The 27439-nt window shown below is 37.1% G+C and overlaps 1 protein-coding gene across 1 annotated transcript in view; it reads right to left on the reverse strand.

The window, feature by feature from the left end:
* GMDS (GDP-mannose 4,6-dehydratase) overlaps positions 1–27439 on the reverse strand; it is a 644755-nt gene that overhangs the window by 105474 nt on the left and 511842 nt on the right. Inside the window, exon 8 of the mRNA XM_047101621.1 lies at positions 18661–18779. Coding sequence (XP_046957577.1) covers positions 18661–18779 — 119 coding nt within the window. The remainder of the gene's footprint in view (positions 1–18660; positions 18780–27439) is intronic.

Here is a 27439-nt window from a genome sequence, read left to right on the forward strand (position 1 = left end):
TGGTGTTTCTATGCTATCTTTGCATGGATTGCTAACCATGCTCTATCCACCTGCTTTATTTTAATTTATTTTAACTCACCTGGGGCATCCTATACACTTCCAAAGATTGTAGGTGGAGTTTCTTCTGTTTTACAGGACTAAGCAAAATGAATGGAGGTCTTACTAAGGGGTGGTAGTGGGAAGGTACAATTTAAGGACTAGTGCTTGAGCTCTGTATGAGTCTCAGCCATAGCTCAAGGCCTCTGTCCTCTGTACCTCCTCTATTTGCCCAATCTTATCTATCCATCTCTCCTCCTCCCACCTCCCACAAATCTTCACTGAATACCTATTAAGTGCCTACTAAAAGTATTTACTAAAGTAAGCCAGGTGCTGAAGACACAGGTATGAGAAAACTAGATGGCCTTTGTCCTTAGGGGGCTTAAAGTCTAGTGGCCCCTACAATGTAGTGTATGAATGATGGTAGAAGGTACACAGAGTGATAGAGAAGACTGGAAGGGCACCTAGCAAGACTTGGTTGAGCGTAGGATGTTGGGCTACGGAGGATGTCTAAGCTAAGACCTAGAGAATGAGTGGGAAGTGCAGAGAAGCAGAGGGAATAGTAGGTGTGAGTATCTCTCAATATGCCCCAATGTGGTCTGGCTGGTCCAACCCAGTTTATCAGCTTGCCTATCGCCCACATACAATTTACTAACTCTTGCCTCCATGCCTTTTCTCATGCCATTCCACCCACTTGGAATGCTTTCCTTCTTCTTAACTACCATCCATACCTCCCTCTTTGGCTAAGAGCCCGTTTAGATGTACCTTTCTGCAGACATTGCTCCAATGGTGATCATGGTGATATCACTTCAGTACTGATAGAATGAATTTGCACAATACCAACATCTATTTGTGTATATTGGTAAATAATGTATTGTCAGCCAATTACAGTCTACACTACTCAAAGGAAAGGAAATGTCTTCTGATTCTCTTAGATGAGTTTTGCTTGGAGAGAAAAAGTGAGGGGAAAAATAGCACATTTATGGTGCATTTACTACATCTTAAGAACTATGCTGGCTGCTTAATTAGGTAACTTATAGAAGAAGCATTTATTCTGAGGATTAATGGACCCTTAAAGAACTTAAACTGACCTGCGACCCTGTGAATTACATCAACTATACATGAAATAGAATGAGGGTTGCCTCAGCCTCCAAGACACAGCATGAAATCAGGGCTCAAATTAGATCTTATACAGGTTAATAATTAAAAAACCTGCTGTTTCAGTAAAGGTTCACACATCACTTTAGCATGTTATATTTTGGGGGTTTTTTACATGTTAAAAATTCAACTATCTTAGAAGTTTACAAAGGCAAATAATAGAGTTCAGATTGCTAGAGAGGGGAGGGGAGAAAGACAAAGAAGAGAAGAAGGAGGGAAGGAGGAAGGGAGGCAGGGGAAAGAGTCTTTTTCAATAAGTTGAAGCTTGTATGACAAATCCAAATCTATTTATTGTGACTAAATATTATGTAGATATTTTTCAAGGCCTGGGTCTATTTAGAGTATCGCCAGAAAGTTCCCATAGTACCTACATTTGGGAATAGGCTTTCTGTGCAGGCTTCTCACAGTGATTGAGTTTTTCTAGCAACAGTGGCAGATTCAAAGTGATGATGACTAAAAGTGAGTTATATTTCTAATATTCAGTCTCACAGATTTTGTTCAACTTGGTTAGATAGTATGGACACCAAAGAAAGATGTAGCAAGCTGGAGTTAAAGCTTTCAGGTGGGAGTTAAAGCAAGTAGGGGCTCAGAGGCAGCTGGTCAAAAACAAATGCAGCCATGCTCTGTCAGGGAAAGGGACACTTAGTGGACCTACATTTAAAGTTATGAAATCTCCCTAGGAGAAAAAATGCAGAGACACAGTGATTTTCTTTCTTCTGACTTTCCCCCCAAATAGAACGCTTGGAAGTAGGTCTTGGGAAAATTCTGTTCAACAAAACAACTCATTGGAGGGATCTCTTTTCCCATGATGCAATCTAACACAGTCATAGGCACAGCCAATTCTTGAGGAATACTTTCTAGCAGATACACCAGCCACAGGGGTACAAGATTTACACCCTAACCTCTATCACTGGCCTTCCTCTTTTTACAGTCTTCCTTACCCTCATCCTCAAGGCCCAGGGGCCAGAAATCCTACCCACCAGGGAATAATTCCCAATTAGGAGAAGAATATGCATGAACATAAAATGACTTATCTCAGCCAAGAGGATTTTAGAAATGAGTTTCTTTCTAAATGAATAATTTCTTTTTAAATAAATAATAATTTCTGGCCCCTGCTATTTTTACCCAAAATGTAGACAGAGTGCCACAAACTATGATAAATATTTCCATTGGCTGAAACATCTTTTTCCCCCCAGCACGGATGGTGGAGCTCACAAGGCTGTAGGCTATTCTTACAACTCTCTTCTCAAAATTTAACAAGATTAGTGACAAAAAATTAGTCAAGACAAGTATTTACCTATTTGGGTTTATGCTATTATCACTTTAATTGTAGGAGAAAAGTACTTCCTTTTCACATTACTTAGTAATAACTTGATGGGAAAGTGTAAAGCAAAACATAACACTAAAAACAACCCCAACAACACACCCTCCTCCAAATAAACAAACACCCTGTAATGTTCTTGGAAGAAAACATTTGTTGTCATAAGGGTGCCTTCTTAATACAAATGACCAAATGGGAATTTAATTGCCCAACATTACCTTAAATTTTATCAGGATTGTATGTGGTACTGATCTATTTCCCCGAGAATCTTCTACTCACCCAAACCGAAACGAACATGCTATTTTTCTAATAAATTCAAAGCAAAAAATCACTCAAATGATATCAAAGATTTAAGAGAAAATATTGGTGCCAATTCTAAACATATAGATGGCAACATCTTTCAAGGTTTTTTCAGTGAAAATTACAACAGATAATTTCAAAAACGATAATAGAATTAGAAAGTGATAACTGGCCTTCAAACAGCTGAAGTGAGAATATTGCAGATAGTGATTGGTGTGTCTGATATGAAAATCATGTAATAATGAGGTTAAAGAAAAAGTTCAGTTTAGAGAAAATATCCATAATTTTCCTTTAAGCATGTAAATTACAGCAGGTAAAACTGTGAGAGGGCATAAAGTTTTCTATCTTAATTGATGGCACACTAATCAATCTCTCCCTTCCCTTCTATATCCAATTGTTCACCAAATCCTATCGATTCCAAGTCTCTTGGATCAGTCCATCCTCTCCATCTCCACCTCCAGGCACTTGTGTAAACTAAGGTCCTTATCATCCTTCCTTAGCAGCTCTCTAGGGTAGGAAGCATAGTGGCTTCTCTATAGCTGTCACCACCATGAGAGAGTGAACCATGATGAATCCAACTAGGGGAAGTTAGGGTGACAATGAACATTCCTGAAAGGCTTTTCTGGACAAACTGGCTTTTGGCTATCCATCTGGGCTCAAGTAAGAAGGTATCACAGAGCATCTACTACAGACCAGTTGTTGTGAGCACTGAGGACACTGGTGACTGACACAGATGCCAGGCCTGGCTCATTCGCTTACAATTGTGGATCTGAAAGGACAGGAGATGCTCAAGGAACTATGTGTGGTGCTACAGGTTAGGGGGGATTTGCTTCTAGTGACAGAGCTTATGAACAAAACTGCATATAGTAAAGATTATCCTTGAAAGATCTTTCAAATCTGTTTTTTTCCCATCAGAACAAGGGCTCTTGAATGCTTAAAAACCAAGGTTTGACTTATTTTGCTCTCTTGGTATTCTGTTTGGGGCCTCCCTTTCACAGAGGCATGTGGGCCTGGATCTTGTTTTGCAAGTTGTTTCCTTATGATGTGATCCCACTGTTAGCATACAACCATCACATTACAAAGATTGTTTTGAAGGATATAAGCAAGTAGGATGAAAAGTGCAATATAAAAAGCTCTTTGAGTCAAAAAGTACTCAGTTTAGATCTTGGCTCTACCACTCACTAGCTGGGTAACCTTCAGAGGATACTTGACTTCACTGTGCCTCAGTATCCTTCTCAGTGAAACAGTGCCCCAGACCTGGAATTAAACTGAATAAGTGGGCAGCTCATAGCACACTTTGGGGCTCATATTAAATGACCATTAAATGCTATATGAACATGTTATTTTTGTCTGCTTAGCAGTACTTTCTGCTTTTCTTCTAGAAATAACATCCTGCTGTTGGAGAAGGACCTTGATCCTCTCCTACTCAGACCATGGACTTCTATGGCCTGCCAAGCACAGAATTCTCTCTCCCTAACAAGACAGGGCCTAGGCATTGGCCCCATACTCTGTCTTCAGTGAATGGTCTAGAGGTTATCATAGGGCTCAGTGGGGCCAGCCAGAATCCTTCCTCAGTCTTCTTTCTTGATAACTATCAAAAAGATTCTATTCTTCATTTACTGTGTTAGTCTGCATCCCCAGAAATGCTATCAATGATGTCCTCTGCCATAGGAACATGCTGAGGGAATGAAGGCAGCATTCCAAGAAGCAGAGAGAGCCCTGACAGATCTCCAGGCCCTGGATCCGAGTGTCCCCAAGGCTACTTTGAGTTCAGTTTCACTTCCTTAAAAACAAAAAAAAAATTATGACTACTAAAAATGCTTATTCATTCAACTCTCCTTCCTAAATACTTTCATTATGCTTAAGGCTTTGTTTTATTAGCATGGATATTTCACATATTAAAAAAATAAGAACTTATATATATCATCCTTCATAACTCAACAGAATACCCCTAAAAATAAAATGTCATGCTTGATTCCTCAAGGAAACACAAAGTGCACATATTTTTACAGACTACGATGTTGCTTCCATGTAGAGTCAGAGGCCATTAATTTCTTCTAAAGTATACATTTTAATAAAGCCTTTTGAAGGATTGTTTAAAAGCAACATGAATTCCATATCAAAAAGGTGCAAAAAACCCTCAATCTTAACCTAAGTAATCAATAATGCATTTTCAAGTCCATAAAAGAATATGGACAATTTTCTTGAAACATGAAATATCTTCTGTAAATATGAAATTGAGGGCATAACGATTATCTAGATGACTAAATTACACTGCAAAGATTAATTTTTGCACTTTTAATTTTTGTTCAAATTTTCAACTTGCAGCATTGTATTTAAAATAAAAAAAGACCAGATATTTGCTTTCACATACTGTAATTTCTCTAACTAATGTTAGTTTCCTACAAAATGTTTTTATGGAAAACAAACTTATAAGTCAGCTAGCCAGCTAAGGACGAAAATGTAAGTGAATGAAAAATGACTTATACAAAGTAAATCTAATTAAAATTTTTGCTCTACATACTACAATTCAGAAACAAAATTGCCTTAAGATGTATACAAACAAAGACATTGTTCATGGGCTTATTGACTTTCATGCAGTCTTGGGATTTAAGCAATGTCAAATGTTTTAAAATATAAAATGTGATAGGAAAGCACATTACATGTTTCCAAAAAGATAAGCTCTTAGACATTCTCCAATTTTCAGGTTATTTTTGACAGATTATCATAATTTTTAAAATAACAAAAATTATAATAATCTGTCAAAAATAAGCAAACTACTTTATGCAGTAATAATTAGTTCATTTGTAAGAACTTGATTCATCAAGGACTGGTGGGATTGGGTACCTAATGATTAATAAATAAACCATCCTTCCTTAGGCTCTGAGGTGACTTGTATTAAAAAAGCATAGTATCTCATCTCATATTAGAGATTGGTTTAGTCATGGTAGGACCAGAAGCAATTTCCAGAAACTTTGGCTTCATTCTTTGGAGATTCCAGTCATCTTTTGGTCTACCTCTTTCAAGCCATATAAAAGAAAAGAGGTATGTATGACCCTTGCTTTTTAGATTTCTTCATCTCATCTTTGTGCATTCCTGAATTTATTAATAGCAGAAATGGAAAGTCCAGAGAACTCTTTTACCTGAATTTATCAGATGATAAATTCAATCCAATTACAATTAAATTCAACTGGCATTTAAGTAATTTTATGAATACTGGAGATGTAAGGGATAGAATGGAAAAGGAAGAAAAGGAACAAACTAGTTATAGGTGCCCACTGAACTGTTTCTCATGGATGCCTGGAATTTTTTTCTTTAAGTCTTTTCATTTATAAGTACTCCCTCCCCCCTCCAAAAACCCCTAAAATCAAATCCCCCAGCTTCCATAAGTTATTTTTCCATTGTAGACTCATTAAAATGTTGATTTATTTACAAAATGTCTGACACTGTACTGTCCAGAATGAAAGGTACAGAAAAAAAGGGAACTAGAATTGCATTCTGCCCTGAAAGAGCCCACTGTCTAGTCTATCAGGGAAGGTAAAGTCACAGATGACTGAAAACAAAGTAGAAAGTGATAAGGGTTTGGGTTTGGTGATTGTCAAGGTGCATCTCAAACTTGAGACTCCATAATTCTCTCAGGCTTTGCTACTCAAAGTGTGGTCCATGGATCAGCAGCACTGGCATCACTTGGTATCTCAATTAGAAATTCAGAATCTCAGGCCCTGCCCCGACCTACTGATTCCAAATCTGCATTTGAAAAGATCCCCAAGTGATCCACAGAACATTATAGTTTGAGAACCACTGCTCTACAGGAGATAGATTCAGCAAAAAGGTGTCCTAATTCTAATAAATAGACAATTACTTCTCAGAAGGGGTCAGGTGTTAGAGATGAAGAGATGTCTCATTACACCCATAATTTCTATCCAACTACAACCGGCAAGTTTGTTCTTCCTGCAATCGCCTTTCTCTGCTAAGTGTCTATGTTCAGTTCTGTCTGGTCACACAAACATGAAACATTTCTTCTCCCCACACATATAATCACTTTTCCAATCATACTGTTTCCACATTTTATGTTTTCCTTGTTTTCACTGCTGACCAATGTTTTCAATCAATTACACACTTTATTGATAGCAAATACTTAATATGGAGCTTCAGAAGCATAGGACACTGTTTCAGATGCTTCAAATATATTTAACCCATTTAATCTTCACCCCATCCCTGTGAGATGGGTACTCTTATTATCCCCATTTTTACAGTTGGGAAAATAGAGACATAGATAAAGGACTCCCATTGGAAGTTGTAGGGCTGGGATTCAAACTCAGGGAATGTGGCACTGGTACTGCGCTTTTACAATACAATATTATGCCACACTGTGTACAGATAAGGATGAATGTCTTAGGACTGAAAATCGAGCAATTCTGAAAAAGATGAAAACAGCATCCCCAGGAGAAAGAGGTATATACACTCCTGAAAGTCTAGAAAAGCATGTCTCCTCAAACTGTAATAGCACTATGAGTTACTGAGGTATAATACTATCCTTGGCCTTCTAAGCTCTGTTCAGATATCAGTGCGTTTTCTTTGCTCCTTTCTGCCTGGTTTCTGACTGTGTGGATACTGTTCCCAAGAAGGACTTGCTGGCCCATCAGAGCTCACAGCTGCAGTGGGGACTCTGAAGCCCAAGGAACAGCCTTGGCTGTAGCACATGAAATTGCCTGTGGCTTCCCTGCTCTTCTTCCAGCTGAGATTGGTATGCTGATGCATGGGGCCCAAAGAAGATCCAGAGGAAGGAAATTGAAAAAAAAACAAACAATAGAACATAACTTGCAGACAGCATTCACGAAGCCATCATGATTTTATTATCTAGCCCTGAGAAGGAATTTTATATTTTCAGACAAACTATGAAGAATATGCAATGTAAGCATTCTGTTCCCACAACTCTAGTGATAGGACACAGCAAGACCTGAAGGGTACTGGGCACACAGGTGGTAACTGCTGCCACTCAGAAGACTCTTATTAAAGGGACAAAGCCAGATCTTTAGTTCATCTAGAATGCTCAGCACTTCACATCAATCTCTTTTTTCTAAGAATTTGCAAAAAGTTTTTTGCTTTACCAAAATTTTATATACCACTCAAAGGAAAATTTTAATATACCACTAAAAACTTGATTTGTGGTGTAGTCTGCCTTCTGAAACAAAATGAAGGCCATTGCCTGAAATTTGAGACAGATTTTAGTGAAAATGACTCAACTGCTTTGCCGGGCCTTTTCTACTGAGGGAGAACTTGCCAATGGCCAGCACTACTTTGGAAGAGAGGGAGGGAGTCAGACATGCTAGATATCTGTTGTTCAGGTTTGAATGACAGAGGAACGTTTCCCAGTGGGTGAGCCACAGAACTGTTGTTTTTATAAGATTTTAATATAAACTTAAAAATTAAGCTTGGAAAATGCTGGGTTAAACAAAGTTAAACAGTTGCTTTACTGGCAATTCTCCAAGAGTGGTTATAATATTCTGTATGTTCTAAATGAAGGAGACATGGAATGCTTTCATACACATCTCTTGGAATAGCATTCTACTTTGTGAGAGACTGCGCTAGGTCAGAAAACAGGCATTTAGCTCATGGGGAGCATAGGTCGGAAGAATGGCCTGGTGACTGAAAACAGAACATTAGCCCCAAGATGGGAGAATGGCCAAGTCTCATCCACTTCTCAAAGAGAATCTGATTCATTTGTAATACTACCCCTAATTAAAAAAAAAATGTGTGTAAGGTGACTTCTTACTATAAAAGGACACAAGTTCCTCACAGAAAATTTAAATACAGAGCAATATATACAGCAGAATACTAAAGCTGCCCATAATTTCACAATGTAGAAATTGCCTTTGTGTTTTCTTCTAATGTTTTGTAGGCACAGTTTTAGGGAGTTTAGATCATACAACAGATCAAAACTTGTATACTTTTTTTTTTTAACTTAACATTGTCATAGTTATACTTTAAAGTCCTAAGCATTATTTAAAAAAAATTTTTAATGTTTATTTTTGAGAGAGAGAGAGACAGAGCATGAGCGGATAAGGGGCAGAGAGAGAGGGAGACACAGAATCCAAAGCAGGCTCCAGGCTCTGAGCTGTCAGCACAGAGCCCGACGCGGGGCTTGAACTCATGAACCGTGAGATCATGACCTGGGCCAAAGTCAGACACTCAACCAACTGAGCCACCCAGGTGCCCTGTTCTTAAGCATTATTTTTAATAGTTTGATAACAATTGATTACAGTCACTTAAACATTCCTTGATGATGGCCTCTTGAAGTTCCTTGTTTTTTTTCCCTTTTATATTAAAAAAAACTTTACTGAGGTATAATTTACAAACAATAAAATGTCTAACAAGTAGACAGTTTGATGAGTTTTGAAAAATGCATACATTCATGCAACCACTATAGTCAAGATATGAGACATTTATACCACTTCCCTGTGCTTTTCTCCAGTCAACACCCCAAACTCAGCCCATCATGCTTAGGCAACTACTGATTGGCTTTCTATCAGTCCAAATTATTCTTTCCTAGGATATCCTATAAGTAGAATTCTACAGCATGTACTCTTTTGTGGGTGACTTCTTTCACTAAGCAATTATGCTTAGATTTTTTAAGATTTTTAAAATCATTAGTTTTTAAGACTCATCCTAGTCCACTCATTTCTGGAACTCCACTGTATTCCACTGTACAGACACATAACCTTTGTTTATTCATTCACTGGTTGACTGAATGTTGGGGGAGGCAGTGCTTTAATTAGGAATAAAGCTGTTACAGATATTCATCTATAAGTGTCTATGTGGATGTAGATTTTAATTTTTCTTTGTTAAGTGTCTAGGAAAATTGCTGGTCAAATGATAAATATAGATTTGATTTTATAAGAAAGCCAAACTATTTTTCAAGGTGGTTTTACTATTTATACTTTCATCAGTAATGTATGACAGCTCTAGCTGCTACAACATCCTCATCAATACTTGGCACTATGGCATTGTAGTCATTCTAAAGGGAGTGTAATAGTATTTACACTGTGGTTTTAATGAACATTTCCCAGTTGACTAATCACACTGAGCATCTTTCCATGTGCCAAATAATCATTTGTACCTTTTCTTTTGTGAAGTTTCTGTTCCAATATTGGACTCATTTTTTTTTTAATTTTTTTTTCAACATTTATTTATTTTTGGGACAGAGAGAGACAGAGCATGAACGGGTGAGGGGCAGAGAGAGAGGGAGACACAGAAGCGGAAACAGGCTCCAGGCTCTGAGCCATCAGCCCAGAGCCTGACGCGGGGCTCGAACTCCCGGACCGCGAGATCGTGACCTGGCTGAAGTCGGACGCTTAACCGACTCCGCCACCCAGGCGCCCCGGGACTCATTTTTTAATTGAGTTATTTGTCTTCTTGTCTAGATATAAGTCCTTTGTCTGATGTAAGTATTACACTTATTTCTCCTAGACCATGCTTGCCTTTTTCTTTTATTTTAAATTTTTTAATGTTTATTTTATTTTTGAGACAGAGAGAGAGTGTGAGTGGGGGAGGGGCAGAGAGAGAGGGAGACACAGAATCTGGAGCAGGCTCCAGGCTCCGAACCATCAGCACAGAGCCCGATGCGGGGCTCGAACTCACGAACCGTGAGATCATGTCCTGAGCGGAAGTTGGGCGCTCAACCAACTGAGCCACCCAGTGCCCTATTGCCTTTTTATTTTCTTAATGGTCACTTTTCAAAGAGCAGAGATGTATTGTTTGTTTTGGGTTTTTTTTTTTTTGTTGATTTTTGTGTATTTGTTTAGCATTCTCTTTTCCTTTTCTTTTCAAATTTTTACTTAAATTCTAGTTTGTTAACATACAGTGCAATGTTGGTTTCAGGAGTAGATTCATCACTTACATACAACATGATTCATCACTTACATACAACACCCAGTGTTCATCATAACAAGTGCCCTCCTTAATACCCATTACTCATTTAGCCCATCCCTTACCCATCTCCCTCCCTCAACCCTCAGTTTGTTCTCTATTTTTAAGAGTCTCTTATGGTTTGCTTCCCTCTTTTTTTTTTATCCCCCTCCCGTATGTTCATCTGTTCTGTTTCTTTAATTCCACATATAAGTGAAATCATATGGTATTTGTCTTTCCCTGACTGACTTATTGCACTTAGCATAATATTCTCTAGCTCCAACCACGTTATTGCAAATGGAAATATTTCATTCCTTTTGATGGCTAAGTAATATTCCATTGTGTATATATCGCACATTTTCTTTATAAAGAGCAGAGATTTTTAACTGTGATATTCAGTTTGTTATTTTTTTTTTAATTTTTTTTTCAACGTTTATTTATTTTTGGGACAGAGAGAGACAGAGCATGAACGGGCGAGGGGCAAAGAGAGAGGGAGACACAGAATCGGAAACAGGCTCCAGGCTCTGAGCCATCAGCCCAGAGCCTGACGCGGGGCTCGAACTCACCGAACGCGAGATCGTGACCTGGCTGAAGTCGGACGCTTAACCGACTGCGCCACCCAGGCGCCCCTCAGTTTGTTATTTTTTTTTCCCCTTTTATGGTTCTTGCTTTTGGTGTCCTAAGAAATCCTTGGCTTCACCCCAAACTGATACATTCACTGCAAACACACATACCAACCAAAAGCCATAAAGAATGATAAATTGAATTACATGGAAATGTAAAATTTTTTGCTATTTGAAAGGCACTATTAAGAAATTTATTTATTTATTTATTTATTTTTTTTAATTTTTTTTTTTCAACATTTATTTATTTTTGGGACAGAGAGAGACAGAGCATGAACGGGGGAGGGGCAGAGAGAGAGGGAGACACAGAATCGGAAACAGGCTCCAGGCTCTGAGCCATCAGCCCAGAGCCCGACGCGGGGCTCGAACCCACAGACCGCGAGATCGTGACCTGGCTGAAGTCGGACGCTTAACCGACTGCGCCACCCAGGCGCCCCTCTATTAAGAAATTTAAAAGGTAGTCATGGGCTGAGAGACTGTATCTGCAAAGCATAAAAACTCTTATAACCCAACCTAATAGAAAAACAACTTAAGAAATCTTTGCCTACAGCAAAGTTGTAAAGCCTTTCCCCTACGTTTTCATCTAATCGTTTTTAATTTTAACACTTACATTTATAGCGATGATCCTTTTCAATTAATTTCTATGTATGGTGTGATTTATGGATTTTCATTTTTTTTCCACTCCGTATGGTATGGCTATTCATGATTCCAGCACCATCTGTTGAAAAGACTATCCTTCCCCAATTAATTACCTTGACATCTTTGTAAAATTCAACTGATGGTATAGTGTGAGTCTACTTCTGGGCTTTACAATCTGTTCTATTGATCTATAAATCTATCTTTCTGTGGGTATCATGCAGATTAAGTGTTAAAAGAAGTTTGATCTTCTTTTTCAAGATTCTAGATCCTTTGAAGTTACATATAAATTTTAGAATCAGCCTGTACATTTCTACCAAAAAAAAGACTGTGACTTTGATTGTGATTGCACTCAACCTGTAGATTAAACTTTTTTTTTAATGTTTATTTATTTTTGACAGGGAGAGAGAGAGAAACAGAGCATGAGCGGGGGAGGGGCAGAGAGAGAGGGAGACACAGAATCCGAAGCAGGCTCCAGGCTCTGAGCTGTCAGCACAGAGCCTGACGCAGGGCTTGAACTCACACACTGTGAGATCATGACCTGAGCCGAAGTCAGATGCTCGACCGACCAAGCCACCCAGGAGCACCTCAATCTGTAGATTAATTTGAAGAGAATCTACATCTTAATATTCAGTTCTCCAATCCCAGAACATGGTGTATTACTCCTTATATTTAGGGCTATTTTGGTTTCTCTCATCAATGTTTTTTCAGGTTATAGTGTACAAATCTTTCATATATTTTATTAAATTCATCTCTAAGTATTTCATGTTTTTCTGATTCTGTTATAAGTGGTATTGTGGTTTTTAAAAATTTTCAGTTTCTGATTGTTCACTGGCAGTCCATAAAAATAAAATTGATTTTTATGTATAGATTTTGTATCTTGTGACGTTGTTAAACAAATTGATCAATAAATAAATAGTTAAATGTTAGTTTTAGTAGTTATTTTGGTATAACACTTAAAGTTTTGTATGTCCTCCATCCTGCTATCTATGAATAAAGACAGATATACTTCTTACTTTCATTTATTTTTCTTGTTTTATTTTTGGCTAGGATCTTCAAGATAAGTTTGAAAAGGAATAATAAAAGCAGACATCCTTGCCTTGATCCTGATTTTTAGGAGAAAAGCATTCAGTCTGTCAATATTAAGTAAGATATTAATTGTGGGGTTTTCTGAGAGACCATTTATCAACTGGAGGAAATTTCCTTCAGTTCCTAATATGGTTTAAAAAAAAGTTCTTTTTTAAAAATTTTTTAAATGTTTATTTATTTTTGAGACAGGGAGAGACAGAGCATGAATGGGGGAGGGTCAGAGAGAGGGAGACACAGAATCAGAAGCAGGCTCCAGGTTCTGAGCTGTCAGCACAGAGCCCGACGCGGGGCTCGAACTCATGGACCGCGACATCACGACTTGAGCCGAAGTCGGACGCTTAACCGACTGAGCCACCCAGGTGCCCCATCTTTTTTTTTTTTTTTTCCAATAATAGTCACTGACTTTTTTCAAATGCTTTTTCTGCAACTATTGAAAAAAAATCACATGGTTTCTCTTTTCTGTTTTTTTAAATATGCTAAATTATACTGATTTTTAAATGTTAAACTCATCTTGCATTCCTAGAATAAATCCCACTTGGTCATGGTGTATCGACTTTTTATATATTGCTAGATTCAATTTGCTAATATTTTCTTAATGATTTTTTGTTTCTATCTTCATGTGGAACAGTAGTCTGTACACTTTTTTTTCCTGTAATATTTTTTGTTTTTTACTATCAGGGTAATGCTGACCTCATAAAATGAGTTAGGAAGTATTCTTTCTCCTAAGTGTGTATAGTAAGGATATTATTTTGTTCCTTAAATGCTTGAAATTAAGTTCTTTAACAGAGATACAGCTAAAATTTCCATTTTTCTTGAGTCAGTTTTGGCAATGTTGTATCTTTTGTTGAATTTGTCCAGTTCCTCTAATTTGAAAAAGTCATTGGCAAACATTGTTCATAGTATTTCCTTACTATTCTGTTAATATCTGCATGATCTGTAGTGATGTTCCTTCTTTCATTTCAAATAAATATAATGTTATAATTTGTGTCTTTTTTTCCCCCATCAGATAAAAGTTTATCCAGATTTTGATTGTACTGATTTTCTCCACTATTTTTCTATTCCATCAATCTCTATTTTTGTGTTTATTATTTCTTTTTTCTGTTTGTATTGGGTTTAATTTCTTCTTCTTCTTCTAGCTGCTTATGATGGAAGCTTGGATAACTGGTTTGGGATCTTCTGATCTTTTCTTTTTCTTTCTTTCTTTCTTTCTTTCTTTCTTTCTTTCTTTCTTTCTTTCTTCTCTTTCTTTGCCTTTATTCCTTCCTTCCTTCCTTCCTTCCTTCCTTCCTTCCTTCCTTAAATAGTGGTGTTCAAAGCCAAAAAATTCTCTTTAAGTACAGCTTTAGCTGTATCCCACAAATTTTGGCATGCTGTTCCCATTTTCATTTAGTTCAAAATATATTCTAATTTCCCTTGTGATTTCTTCTTTGACCTGTGAGGTATTTAGAAGTGTGTTGTTCAAGTTCCAAATGTTTGGGAATTTTTAATATTTTTCTGTTACTGATTTCTAACTGAATTTCACTTTGGTCAGAAAATGTATTTTTTTGCAATTTTAATACTCCAAAATTTATAAACTTCTCTTATGGCACTGAATATGGTCTATGTTGGTGAATGTGTATGCACACAAGTGTATTTGTGTGCATATACATATATATATTTATATTTATATACACACACACACACACACACACATATATTCTGCTGTTCTGGGCTCAGTGGGTGGTGTATTCTACAAATATCAATTTGGTCAAGTAGATTAATTATGTTGTTCATGTCTTTTATATCCTTAAAGATTTTCTGTTTACTTGTTCTGTCAATTATGGAGAGAAGAGTGCTGAAGTATTCAAATATAAAGTTTGTCTATTTTTCCTCAGTTCTGTCAGTATTTTGAAGTAATGGTAATGGGGTGTATGTACATTTAAAACTGTTATGTCTTCATGATGAATTGATCCCTTTAAAATTATGAAATGACTCATTCCTTCTAATTAAATGAAGTCTAATTCATTGCATATAAATATAGCTACTTCAGCTCTCTTATGATTTGTATTTGCATGTTTTCTCTTTTTCTCTTTTTACTTTTAACTTACGTGTTTACATTTAATGTGTGTCTCTTGTAGATGGCATATTGCTTTTTTATCAAGTGCAACAAATCTGCCTTTAAAGCATTTACAATGGATGTATTATCAATATGGTTACTACTTGTTTTCTATTCATCCCATCTGATATTTGTTCCCATTCCCTCTTTTCCTTCTTTCTTTTAGACTGAGCACTTTTCAGGATTCTGTGTTAACTCCACTATTGCCTTATTGCTATTTTTCATTTTGTTTTTCGTAGTCTCTGATGTTTGTAGTATGCACTTAAACTTACTGCAGTCTATCTCTGAATAATTTTGTATCAATTCACATCTAGTGTAAGTATCTTACAAACAATATAATGATTAAATGCTTCCATCTTGCCCCATACTTTATGCCACTGTTGTCATATAATTTATTTATATGTATCAGAAATTTCATAATGTTATGATTTTTACTTTCAACCAATTACCTTTTCAATTTTAAAATGAGGGAAAAAACCTTTTATGTTTTCCCACATATTTACTATTTCTTTTGATTTTCATTTCCCCATAGAGACCCACGCTTTGAACTAATATCATTTTCTTTTTGCCTAAATGTTTGCTAACAATAGAACATTTAAGCCTTGTTTGTTTGAAAACAGTATTAATTCACCTCCATTTTTGAAATAGCCTCCCTGGGTATAGAATTCTAGGTTGTAGGTTCCTTTTGGCAGTTTAAAGATGTTACTCTATTGTCTTTTGTCTTACATAGTTTCTTATAACAAAACTTGCTTTCATTTGTTCCTCTGTAAATAATTCTCTTTTTTCCTGTGGCTGCCTTTAAGATTTTCTCCTTAGTGTTTATTCTTAGTAATTTGATTATGATATATCCTGGTGAGATCTTCTTTTTATTTCTCCTGCTTGGGATTTATTAAGCCTCTTAAGGATCTGTGATATTATTGTTTTCCCCAAATTTGAGGAAATTTTGGCCATTATTTAATTCTCTCTCTGTGCCCTACCCCCTTTTCCCCTGGGTCTTCAATTACATGTTAGGTTGTTTGCTATTGTAACACAGGTCACCAAGACTCTGTTATTTTTTTCTCCAGTCTTTTTTATTTCTGTGTTTCATCTTTGATCATTTTTATTTTTACTATAAGTTCAACAGTATTTTCTGCAATATTTAATCTGTTCTTGATGCCAATAGTGAATTTTTAATTTCAGATACTTAATTTTCCATCTCTTGAAGTTCCATCTGGCTATTTTTTAAAATATATATTTCCCTCTTTCTTCTCACTAAATTCATGTTTTACTTAAAATATTTGAGCATAGTTACAATAGTTGTTTTAATATCCTTGGGTGCTCGTAACATCATCTTTATTATTCCTCAGACTGTTTTTATTGATTGACTTTTCTCTTGATTATAGGTCACATTTTTCTGCTTCTTGACACTCCTACTAATTTTTTATTGAATGCTGAACATTAAGAATTTTATGTTGTTGAGTCTAGATTTTACTGTCTTATTTTGAAGAACGTTGGGCTTTGTTTTAGTAAGGGGCTGTTATTTGTGTCCAGGTTGATCCTTTTGAAGTTTGTATTTAAACTTTGTAAGCCAAAGTCTGGAGTAGGCTTTACTCTCAGGATTAGTCACATTACTGAGACAGCCCTCTGGAATCTGAATTGCTTCTCTGAGTGATGAACAAGGTCTCTCCAATAAGGCTGGCTGAAACACAAATGCCTCCCAGACTTGAGTAAGCTCTACGAAATGTTGTTCAGTTCCCAGCTTCCAGGTAGTTCTTTGTCTAAATTTACGGAATTTCTTCTTGCATATCTACATCTTATTATTCAGTACAAACTGAATGGGGTCCTTATGTAGATTTCTGGAGTTCTTTTTTCTTTGTAGAGCCCACCTTTCTAGAACTCTACCCCATAATGTTAGGTGCCTCAGATTCTCTCAATTCTGTCCTCTATCTCCTCAACTCAGCAAAACAGTTGTTCTCTGTTGGAGTGCCTCTTCCATGTCCCATGGTTGAGACTGTGCCTCCAGGAAGAGGCTCAGAGTGATTGCAGAGCTCACCTCATTTGTTTCTTTTCTATCAGGGATCACAGACTTGCACTGCCTGTTGTTCAATGTCTAAAATAATTATTTCATATATTTTATGTAGTTCCCCCCTTTTTTTTAAGATGGAAGGTTTAATATGATTTCTGTCATTCTATCATAGCTCAAAGTAGAAGTCTTTTTTTTATACTTCAACAATGAATCTTGGAAAACAGTTTGGCAGCTCCTCAAAAAGTTAAACATATAATTACCATATGACCTAGAAGGAATTCTACTATTCAACATAATTAAAAGCAGGGATTCAAGTGGATATTTGAATATGCATGTTCATAGTAGCATGATTCATGATAGCCAAAATTTGGAAGCAACCCAGTGTTCAACAAAAGATGAACGGATAAACAAAATGTAGTATATGCATATAATGGAATATTATTCACTCCTAAAAAAAGTGAAATGCTGAAACAGGCTATAACATGGATCAATCATGAAGACATAAAGCTATGTGAAATAAGCCAAACACAAAGGATAGATACTGTATGATTCAATTTATATGACGTACCAAGAATAGGCAAATTCATAAAGACATAAAGTAGAATGGAGGTTGCCAGGGATTGGTGGGGAGGGTGGATGGCAAGTTACTGTTGAATGAGTTTAGTTGGGGAAAATCAAAAAGTTCTAGAGATGGATGGTGGTGATTATTGCATAACATTGTGAATATACTTAATGTCACTGAATTGTGTACTTAAAAATGATTAAAACAGCAAATTATATGTGTGTGTGTGTATGTATACAATCACAATAAAAAATTACCAAGACAGAAAAATTTTCCATCTATAATAAAGGATTTCTGACAAATCTTTCAAATATTCCAATAAAAATCTGACTCCAAAATTTGTGTAACACAACAAATAAATGCAATTCATGATTATAAACCAGATCATTTTGGTATAAAGTATAGCATTGTCCCAGTTGGCAAAACTCAAATGAGATCTGAGGATTAGACAGTAGCAATTTATCACTGTTTGTAGGAATGTCATTGTTTGTAGGAAATACACACAAAGTCCAGGGTGATGGATCAATCTACTCTCTTAATGGTTCAAAGAAAAGAAGATCATTTGTAACGGATCTGAAATTTTTCTGTAAGTTTTTTATGGTTTCAAAATTTTAAAATATAAATGACAGTATTAAAAAAGATTGTGTAATGTTATCACATTGATCTGGTAAGAGTAGAATTACCTACAGTAAAATCACAGTAAACCATGTGTTAACCTTTGTAAAAAGTTTAAAATTAAAACTTTGAAAAAAGAAAAAAAAAGAGGCAGTGAAGAACAAAGTCTCTGCTTCATACTGAAACTCAATGTCTTGCTTTACAAGAGACTAAAAAGGGAAAAAGACAAAACCAAGGTGGATAGCAAGCACTTATACAAACTTGCCGGCAAATGTCTGATAAATGACCAGAAATCAGCTCTTAGTTACTTACACAATGGTTTTTCCAATGTGCAAAAATGATTTCTCTACAAATTCCCGAACGCTATGGACTTCCCCAGTAGCTATGACAAAATCCTCTGGCTCATCATTCTGCAACATCAGCCACATAGCCTAGAGAGAGAGAGGCAAATCCAAGTTAAAGTTGAATGCATCCAGTTGCCCCTTGGGAAAGATAATGTTATCAAAAGCATGTAATTGGATATGGACATTGCTAAAAGGTAAACTGAGGCACATTAAAAAATTTTTCTTTCAAGAGCTTATTGGAGCATACATCAATTCAAATAGGGCAGAACTAAACCAAAGGAGGTTGGGAGCGCTGCACTAACAGAAAGTAGGAGTAGGGTTTTCATAGAGTAGACACTGAAGCACAGTAAAAAAAGTTTTTTGATTGACTCTAGTTTACACAGTTGCCTTATTTGAAAAAGTGGAGATAGCTGTTTGTGATTGGTTGTTCTTAAGTTTCATTTTCTTGGATTTGAGTGCATGGACTCTGGCTTAGGTTTTGGTTCACTTACATGGGCTATTAAGGCATTAAAAGCTGCCTCTGTCTAATGCTCTCCTTATATGAATTCTTTGACCTGCACAGCTAGAAAATGAGCATGAATTTAACACAATATTCTAACCATCACAGTAGTGGTTCTCAAACTTGAATGTGCATGAGAATCATCTGTGGAACATCTCAGTATAGATGCCCGGGACACAGAAGTCTGGACTCAGTAGACGTGAGAACATTTAGGCATCTTGATTCCCACACAGCAGGTCTTTGGGCTACAATTTAGAGGAACAAGTATCTGTGGCAAAGAAGCTTTTACATATACTTAAGAAAGGAAGAGTTTAAAAAGTATTGCCAAATTTTCCTTAATATCATGGACGGAAGGTAAGAAAAAGTCATTTTTTAAAGACAGATGATTTTCCTCAAAAGTAGAACGAAATTTTTAACGATAAGGTTAGAAATTTACCAACGTGCTGACATCAAAAAGCAAAATAATCAAGAATCATTAATGGGAAAAGAATCATGTGATGAACAAAACTGCCACTTTTAAAAAGTTATCTGAGTGGCAATAAGAATGTTTTCACCAGAGTTCAGGATTCATCAGGTAGCATTTCAAGGTCAGGTACTCAATGGGGGTATCATACTGGTGGTGCACTTTTTCCACAGGAATGAGAAGTCTAGTTGGGCAACAATGCAGCTGCATGTCTGAGACACAAACTGGTGGCAACTGTCATAGCCTGGCTTCACTCAGTTGTAACTTTATCAGTAGCTATACAGGACTACAGTTTCTATAGTTTGGAACTGTACATTACTTTTTGTGATTTTGTTGCACACAAGACACAGATTAAAAAAAAAAATCATAGCTTATAGTTGACTAAGCATGCCTCTTTAATAAAAATCCAAGCCAAAAAAAAGGTGTTTTTTCATCATTCTCGCCCACTTTTCAAAATAAAATGGGCAAAGGTAATAGGCACTTCATTAGAACACAGTCCCCAATATTATGTGTATTAAACTCCTGTAACATTTAAAGAAAACTATTTTGGTTGGTGTCTCCCCAGCTGCTATTGGAGCTGAAATATAAGTTGCTGTAATCAATGGGGCAATTTATTTTTTCTTAGAGAATGTAACCCAAAAAGTTTAATTCCTCTTTATTCATTTGAATTTGTGGCATCCTTCTGAAAAATAAAAAAAATGATCTTTCCCTTTAAGTTATTTCTTGTGAATATTTTGTATTTTTGGTCTATTACAAGACTATTTCAAATCATATTCTTGTTCTATGGAAGATGATACCTTTGGCAATTGTATATGCCTTGGAGATGGGGTACACTGGCTGGGACAATGGCAGTAGATTCAGGTCAGTGATATACCGAAAAGTAGCTAAAGAAACTGTCTTGGCTAGGAGAGAGTTCTGCTGACATTAATGAAATTTCTGCAGCTTCATTTTGCGTTAGGAGTTCACAGTTGGTGAACACAATTGATAAGCAACACTTCAAAAATTGTTAAATTAGTATTAGTAATAAAACTTGATCAATTATTAAAAGACATAAAAGTGCAAGATGTTCTCTTTATTGGGACAGTCCATGCAACACAGAGTTTACAAAATCTTTGTACCTCCCTGAACTCAGGGATGAGCTATTAAATGCTCTAGGCTGAGAGGATTAGTGGGTTCTGAAATGCAGCCCAGCTGTGCTGGCCAAGCCCTGTGCTCAGCACCCTTTGTTGTGAAGGTCCTCACAGGGCTGTCTTTTGTAATGGGCACCAAGGCACATGCGCATTAGCACAGGCCTGGTGGGGGTCTACCTCCCAGTGTCTCTGTGCCTTGCATGTGCAGTTCCTGCAGCTTAGAATACCCTCTTCCCTCATTTGTCTGGAAACTCTGACCTCTCCTTCCAGATCCCATACAAAAGCCCAAGATCTAGTCCTTGAAATAAATTCCTATTATCTCACTGAGTTTCCACGTGACCAGTGGCACACAGTATTGTTGGCTTCCCTGGGACTGAGCCTGCCCTTTGGCCATCCTTCCCCAACTAAGCTGACCCTCCCATCTTCCCTGAGTGCGCGTGCGTGTGCACACACACACACACACACACGCACACACACACACACATACACACACACACGCACACACACACACACATGCTTGTTTTGGCTTTCTTCAAAAATACTTTCAGAGTTTTTAGGAAAAATTAAATTATGCTTCTGGCTACAATTTCTATTTGAACATTTTTCTGAGGGATTAGTGTATACACTTACACGTGTTTTACTCAAATTTCCATTCTAAAAATAACATTTAAAATAGGCCTTTCAGGACTGCTCAGCTTATTTCTTTTGAAACACTATGTTGTGCTAGAATGGTTTTGAAAGAATTATATTTTTAGTCGTGTGAAAGAAAGCAAGAGCTTGCTAAAAATAAAAGGAGAAAATATGATTACTCGTTAATGGTAGATTACTTTAAACACTAGGCACGAGTTCCCTGGTACTTGTTTTGTTCCCTGACGGGAATCTGGGGATCAGTAGGAGACTCTCACTTTCACTAAAGTGGGTGCCAAGAATCTGCTCTTTTCTTTTCCATCAGACTATCTGTGGCCTTTGACCTATCAATTTCTAGGCATTTCCTCTAAAGTTCATATTGTACCAGACTCCAGTCTGGGAATGGGAAGGGAAAGGATATACAACCCCAGATTTATTTGTTATTACTGAATAGTTTACTGGTTTTAACAGAGGGAAAGGGCTTTGTTTAAATTTCCACTGAGCATAATTAATGGTTATTGACTGGTAAATGAAGAACAGGTGACATTCTGGATTAGAAGATAAATGATCTTGTGTTTGGGTGTGATAATGGGTTAGTAATTTGCCACAGAGCCGAGGCCCAGTGCATCCCATCATAATGCTAGATCATGTCCAGGACACAAAGGCCCCTGTGTGAGAAGTACTCAGCCATTCACCTCCTTATACAGCTGCACACGTTGATTTGGTCCATTTATTCTCTGATGGATAGCACAACTGAGGCAAAAGCTCACCACTTCTCACCTTCCTGTTCACATGCTGAACATATGACCCATAACACAGCCAGGCCACAATCTGTGATCAAATCGCCACTCGGCTTTGACGTCTGACTATAGAAACAATTTTGAGGTTACATGTTTTAGATGTCAGTCCTCTCTCTTTGTCTCTCCAGGAATGAAGGAGAAAAAAGAGAGTCTTCCCACATTCTTTCAGTGCCCTTTAAGGATATGACTGACTTATCCACTTCCTCAGATACTTATTTACTTTCAGCCGTGACCTGATCACCAGTGCAAACAAAAAAATCTCCTGCTTTTTAATCCATCCCACAGGGAGGAAAGACAGTTAAGGAATGTACCAAGGCTTCAGATTCTTCAACATAAAAATATCCCTTAATGGCGAATGAAAAGTGAAGTTTTCAAATCATGTCTCACATTCATTTTGCTTTTAAGGCACATGATGTAGAGAAGAAATCTGACACCATACCATTGACACTGAAGGCCAAGTGTAGATGGTTATAAATATTAGTTAAATTTGGACATGTGTTCTCTGGTAACTATATAATTATAGACAGAACATATCTGTTCTATAAATCTAATTTAGAGAAGTCAAAATAAAAAAAAATTCAAGGAAAAACACTCTGTCCCAAAATGTACTCTTTGGCTATTCAAATCATGAATGCGGAAGTAGGTAGTGAAGGATCATTCCGCTTTCTTTGATTTGGTAGCTCTGGAGGCTGTTCACAGCTGGACCAGTGAAGGAGAACACCCAAAGTACATCACCACAGCCGACTAACTACACCTGATTCCATGCATGCCTTTTGGGGTGTGAGGTGTGTTTGTCTTAAAAATCTGGATTCTACAATTGCTTCCACCTCGCCATTAACCTCCAGTTCAGTATCCAAGCCACAAACACTTATTAACTGAGCTGTCATCCATGAATAACAAGATTTGTTAATCAAGGTTATGTTTAACTATGTTTATTTGACTGCTGCTTTTCCAGTCCTGTGCTTTGTGCTTTATGTGCTACTGTCATAAAAATAATCTTAGAACCATATGTATACATATATACATATATACGTATATACATATACATATACATATACATGTACATATACATACACATGTATATATTTCAGGGGAGAAAGTCTATGAAATAATTCCAATAAAAATCAAGGGAATTTGAACAAATGGAAATAAAAATTCCCAATAAAAAATGCCAACTGGGGCTCCATTCACATACATTTTGTCTTTAAACTTTAGTAGCTGTCTTCATGATAACAGCTTGGTATTTATACAGTTCAGGTCAGGAGTTCAAGTAGTCTTGCGCTATGTCAGGCTTTATGCTTTGTAGTACCCACATATGTAGTCCTGAGCATTAGTATGGGAGACTACCCCCTACTAAGACATAGTTGGGAAACAGGTACCAAATGACTATATAAATAAAACTATATCAAGAAAATTATCTAGTATAAAACCAAAGGCTGGCCTTAAGGCCTTCTCAATCTAGTAATTTTCTTCATGGACAAAAAGACTGTGGTTTGTAGATTCCTTTCATAGAGTTCTTCAGACATTTTAAAGATACAAAGTTACTGAAAAGAATCATTAGGTAATAAATTAATAAAAACAATAAAATAACAGAACACAATTTAGAAAGCTATAGAGCTCTTGTTTCTTACTTTTGCTATTAACACGTTATTTTACATTGATATAATATGCACTGAAAGAAAAAGGCTTTGTGTCAAAATTGGCCCTGCCCTCTATCCCTATTTGCACATCAATGTACAAATTCCAAGGGCAAGGGTTAGTTTTCCTCTGGAAACAAGAGAAAACCTAAAAGCTCATAGTCTTGTGTTAATCATCCTGAATCAGTTTTTTCTGGGATACTATAGGCAGATACAGATTATGTATTTATTTCTTCTATTAATCTTTGAGTATATTTTATCTCTTCTATTTGTTCCATTTCTTTTTCAGGCGCACCAATTATGCACATGTTGTATCTCTGTTTTTCTATTTTCTGTGCCTATTACACCCTATTGAATCATTTTTAGGCTTGTTCTTTTCCCTATTATTTTATGTGGTTTCTTCCTGCCTGTTCACCTGATTCTTTTCAGTAACATTTGTTTTAAATTTTGTTGCTAGTGGGGCTTCAGTTTCTGGATGGATTTTCTTTTTCTCTCCCATATCTTTCCTGATTACTTCTAGCTCAACTCTTCCATTTATTTTCTTTAATCCAGGGGTCAGCAAACTTTTTCTTTTTTTTTTTTTTTCAACGTTTATTTATTTTTGGGACAGAGAGAGACAGAGCAGGAACGGGGGAGGGGCTGAGAGAGAGGGAGACACAGAATCGGAAACAGGCTCCAGGCTCTGAGCCATCAGCCCAGAGCCCGACGCGGGGCTCGAACTCACAGACCGCAAGATCGTGACCTGGCTGAAGTCGGACGCTTAACTGACTGCGCCACCCAGGCGCCCCTTTTTTTTTAATTTTTTTTTCAACGTTTATTTATTTTTGGGACAGAGAGAGACAGAGCATGAACGGGGGAGGGGCTGAGAGAGAGGGAGGCAAACTTTTTCTTAAAGGGCAATGTAGTAAATATTTTAGGCTTGTGAGCCATATGATATCTAACATGAGTACTCCATTCTGCTGTTGTGGCACAAGAACATATACAAGAACACAGACAGTACAGAAACAAATGGGCATGGCTGCATCCCAATAAAACATTATTTACAAAATCAGTCAACTGGCCCATGGACTGTAATTTGCCCACCTTTACTTTTACCAAACTCAACAAAAATATGTTGCCTATAATTTTTTTAATCTATGGAGAACAATAAACTGAGCTCCAGCTATGTATTTTTCTTTGAATAATAAATACTCCTTATGATATGTGCTATTCATCTGTTTTACTCCTTTTCTTCTCCTTGCAACCCTCTCTTCACTCCCACCTCAGGTACAGATCCTGGAGTAGTGCCTTTCAAATTATTAATACTATTTGAACAAGGTTGGAAATTTGCTGAAGAATCATATGAGGCACAGGAAAGTACACTGAGGGCACCCTTTCAAAGTTCTCTCAAAAGCCTCTCATTGAACTCATGGCTGTCCTCATTTTTCAGCACTTAGTTGATTAGTGTGGCTTGCAGAATAGTCCATAAACAACAAGGTTGTTATGGTACCACCTGGCAATCATTGCTTCCTTGCTGCCTTTACAACAGATCATAATTTGCACTCTCAGCTAGGAGGCTATGTCACAGACAGCAAAATTTGTTCCTCCTTCAGCAACATCCTCTTGCCATTCTGCAGTATAAAGGTGGGTATACTGAGGTATTCTTCATTCCTCTGTAATACCATTTTGTGGCCTTTTAGGACTCAAAATTAATTTGAGCAAAACATACATCTTGTATGTATGTATGTATGTATGTATGTATGTATAACATAATATATTCTGAGTACATAAGGCATTATTTTAAGCAATTATATGTATCCCTAAATTATGTGAGTATAAAATCATGTATGAAAGAACTTTAATGTAAAATCCACATACAAATAAGGGATGCTTCACGTGTCTAATCTGCTTAATAAGCCATCCTAACATTTCACGGTTTAAACCTTTTTACGGCTGAGGATTGTATGAGCTGGTAATTTAGGAGGGCTTGGGGTGGATGGCTCGACTTTGCTCCCTGTGACCAAGGTGATCTGACTGGGGTTGCTGGCCTCCCTCAGAGGCCTAGGTCCTTGGTGCTCAGTTCTCCTCCATATGTCCTCCAAACCTGTGATCTCTCATTGTCCAGCTCAAGCTTTTTTACAAAACAGAAGCTGCAAGGTCTCATAAGGTCTTAATAAGACCTCACTTCCTCTCATACTACTATTTATAGGGTCAGTCCCAATTCTTACAAAAGGGAAATGGATCTCCTTCTTTATGAGAAGAGCTGTGGAGTCACAGTGCAAAAGGGCCTGCAGAACAGGAGGGATTATTGCAGCCATCTCTAGAAAAAATCTACCACAAAGGCCTATCTTGCGATGGCTATCACAAAAGCTGATTGTTTCAATATAGTAATGAAATGACTATGGCTGCCTTTAATATAAGCATTATTGCTTCAGCTCGTAGTTTCTATATAGAGCTCCATCTATCTTTAACATTGTGTGGCATTAGGTTTATATGAGGGTGACAGTAATTTGCAGACTAACACCTGGAATATGGAAATTCACTTTCAGGTCACCGTAATTTAACAAATACTCTTACTTGGCCCTAACATCACTACTGTCACAACATACTTCTCAGAGTGGTTGTTTCCTGGAGCGTGCCCAGCCACCTACCTCAACCAGGTGTTTCCAATTACCTGTTCCCACTCGCATACCCAGGTAAGCCATTCTAGAATTAGTTCCTGGCTCAGCAGGAACAATATAAAAGCTGTGGGCATGCAGCAGGAAGTTACTTTATACTCATGACCCCCTGATCGCCCATCTCCCTGCTCATAGTTCCTGGCCTGAACATGTTCTTGGGAAGCCAGCTCTGACTTTTCTATGACCTTATCCCTCAAGCCTGTCCTGGCCACCTGGTTCTGCCTCAGTCTGACTCTGACCTTTGGAATCCAACTTCTGGGCTTGTTCTGGGCTCCCTTGAATAACAGGTCCCAGTGTTGCCATAGATCTCTCAGTTCCAGGTTTGATAATCATTGTTACCAGTAAATAAAAACTATATACACACCATATTATGTGCATTATGGGAGATGTTGACAGGACTTTACAAGCTTAGTCTAAAACAATAGAAATATAGGGGCACCTGGGTGGCTCAGTTGGTTAAGCGGCCAACTTCAGCTCAGGTCATGATCTCGCGGTCCGTGAGTTCGAGCCCCGCGTCAGGCTCTGTGCTGACAGCTCAGAGCCTGGAGCCTGTTTCAGATTCTGTGTCTCCCTCTCTCTGACCCTCCCCTGTTCATGCTCTGTCTCTCCCTGTCTCAAAAATAAATAAAATGCTAAAAAAAATAAAAATAAAAAAAATAAAACAATAGAAATATAATGCAAGCCACATACTGAATTTTAAAATTTCGATTAACCATATAAAAAAAGTAAAAAGAAAAGGTGAAACTAATTTTAATGCTTTATTTAATCCAACATATACAGTACAGTATCATTTCAATATAAAACATTATCACAATATTTTACCTTATTTTTTTGTGTATTAAGTCTTTGAAGTACAGTGTGTATTTTACATTTATATCACATCTCCATTCAGACTGGGCACACTGTAAGTGCTCAGTAACCACATGCAGCTAGT

This window comes from Lynx rufus, unplaced genomic scaffold, assembly GCF_022079265.1.
Source record: "Lynx rufus isolate CCGP_SWC_20201006 ecotype Redwood Valley unplaced genomic scaffold, mLynRuf1.p SCAF_6, whole genome shotgun sequence".
Taxonomy (NCBI): Eukaryota; Metazoa; Chordata; class Mammalia; order Carnivora; family Felidae; genus Lynx; species Lynx rufus.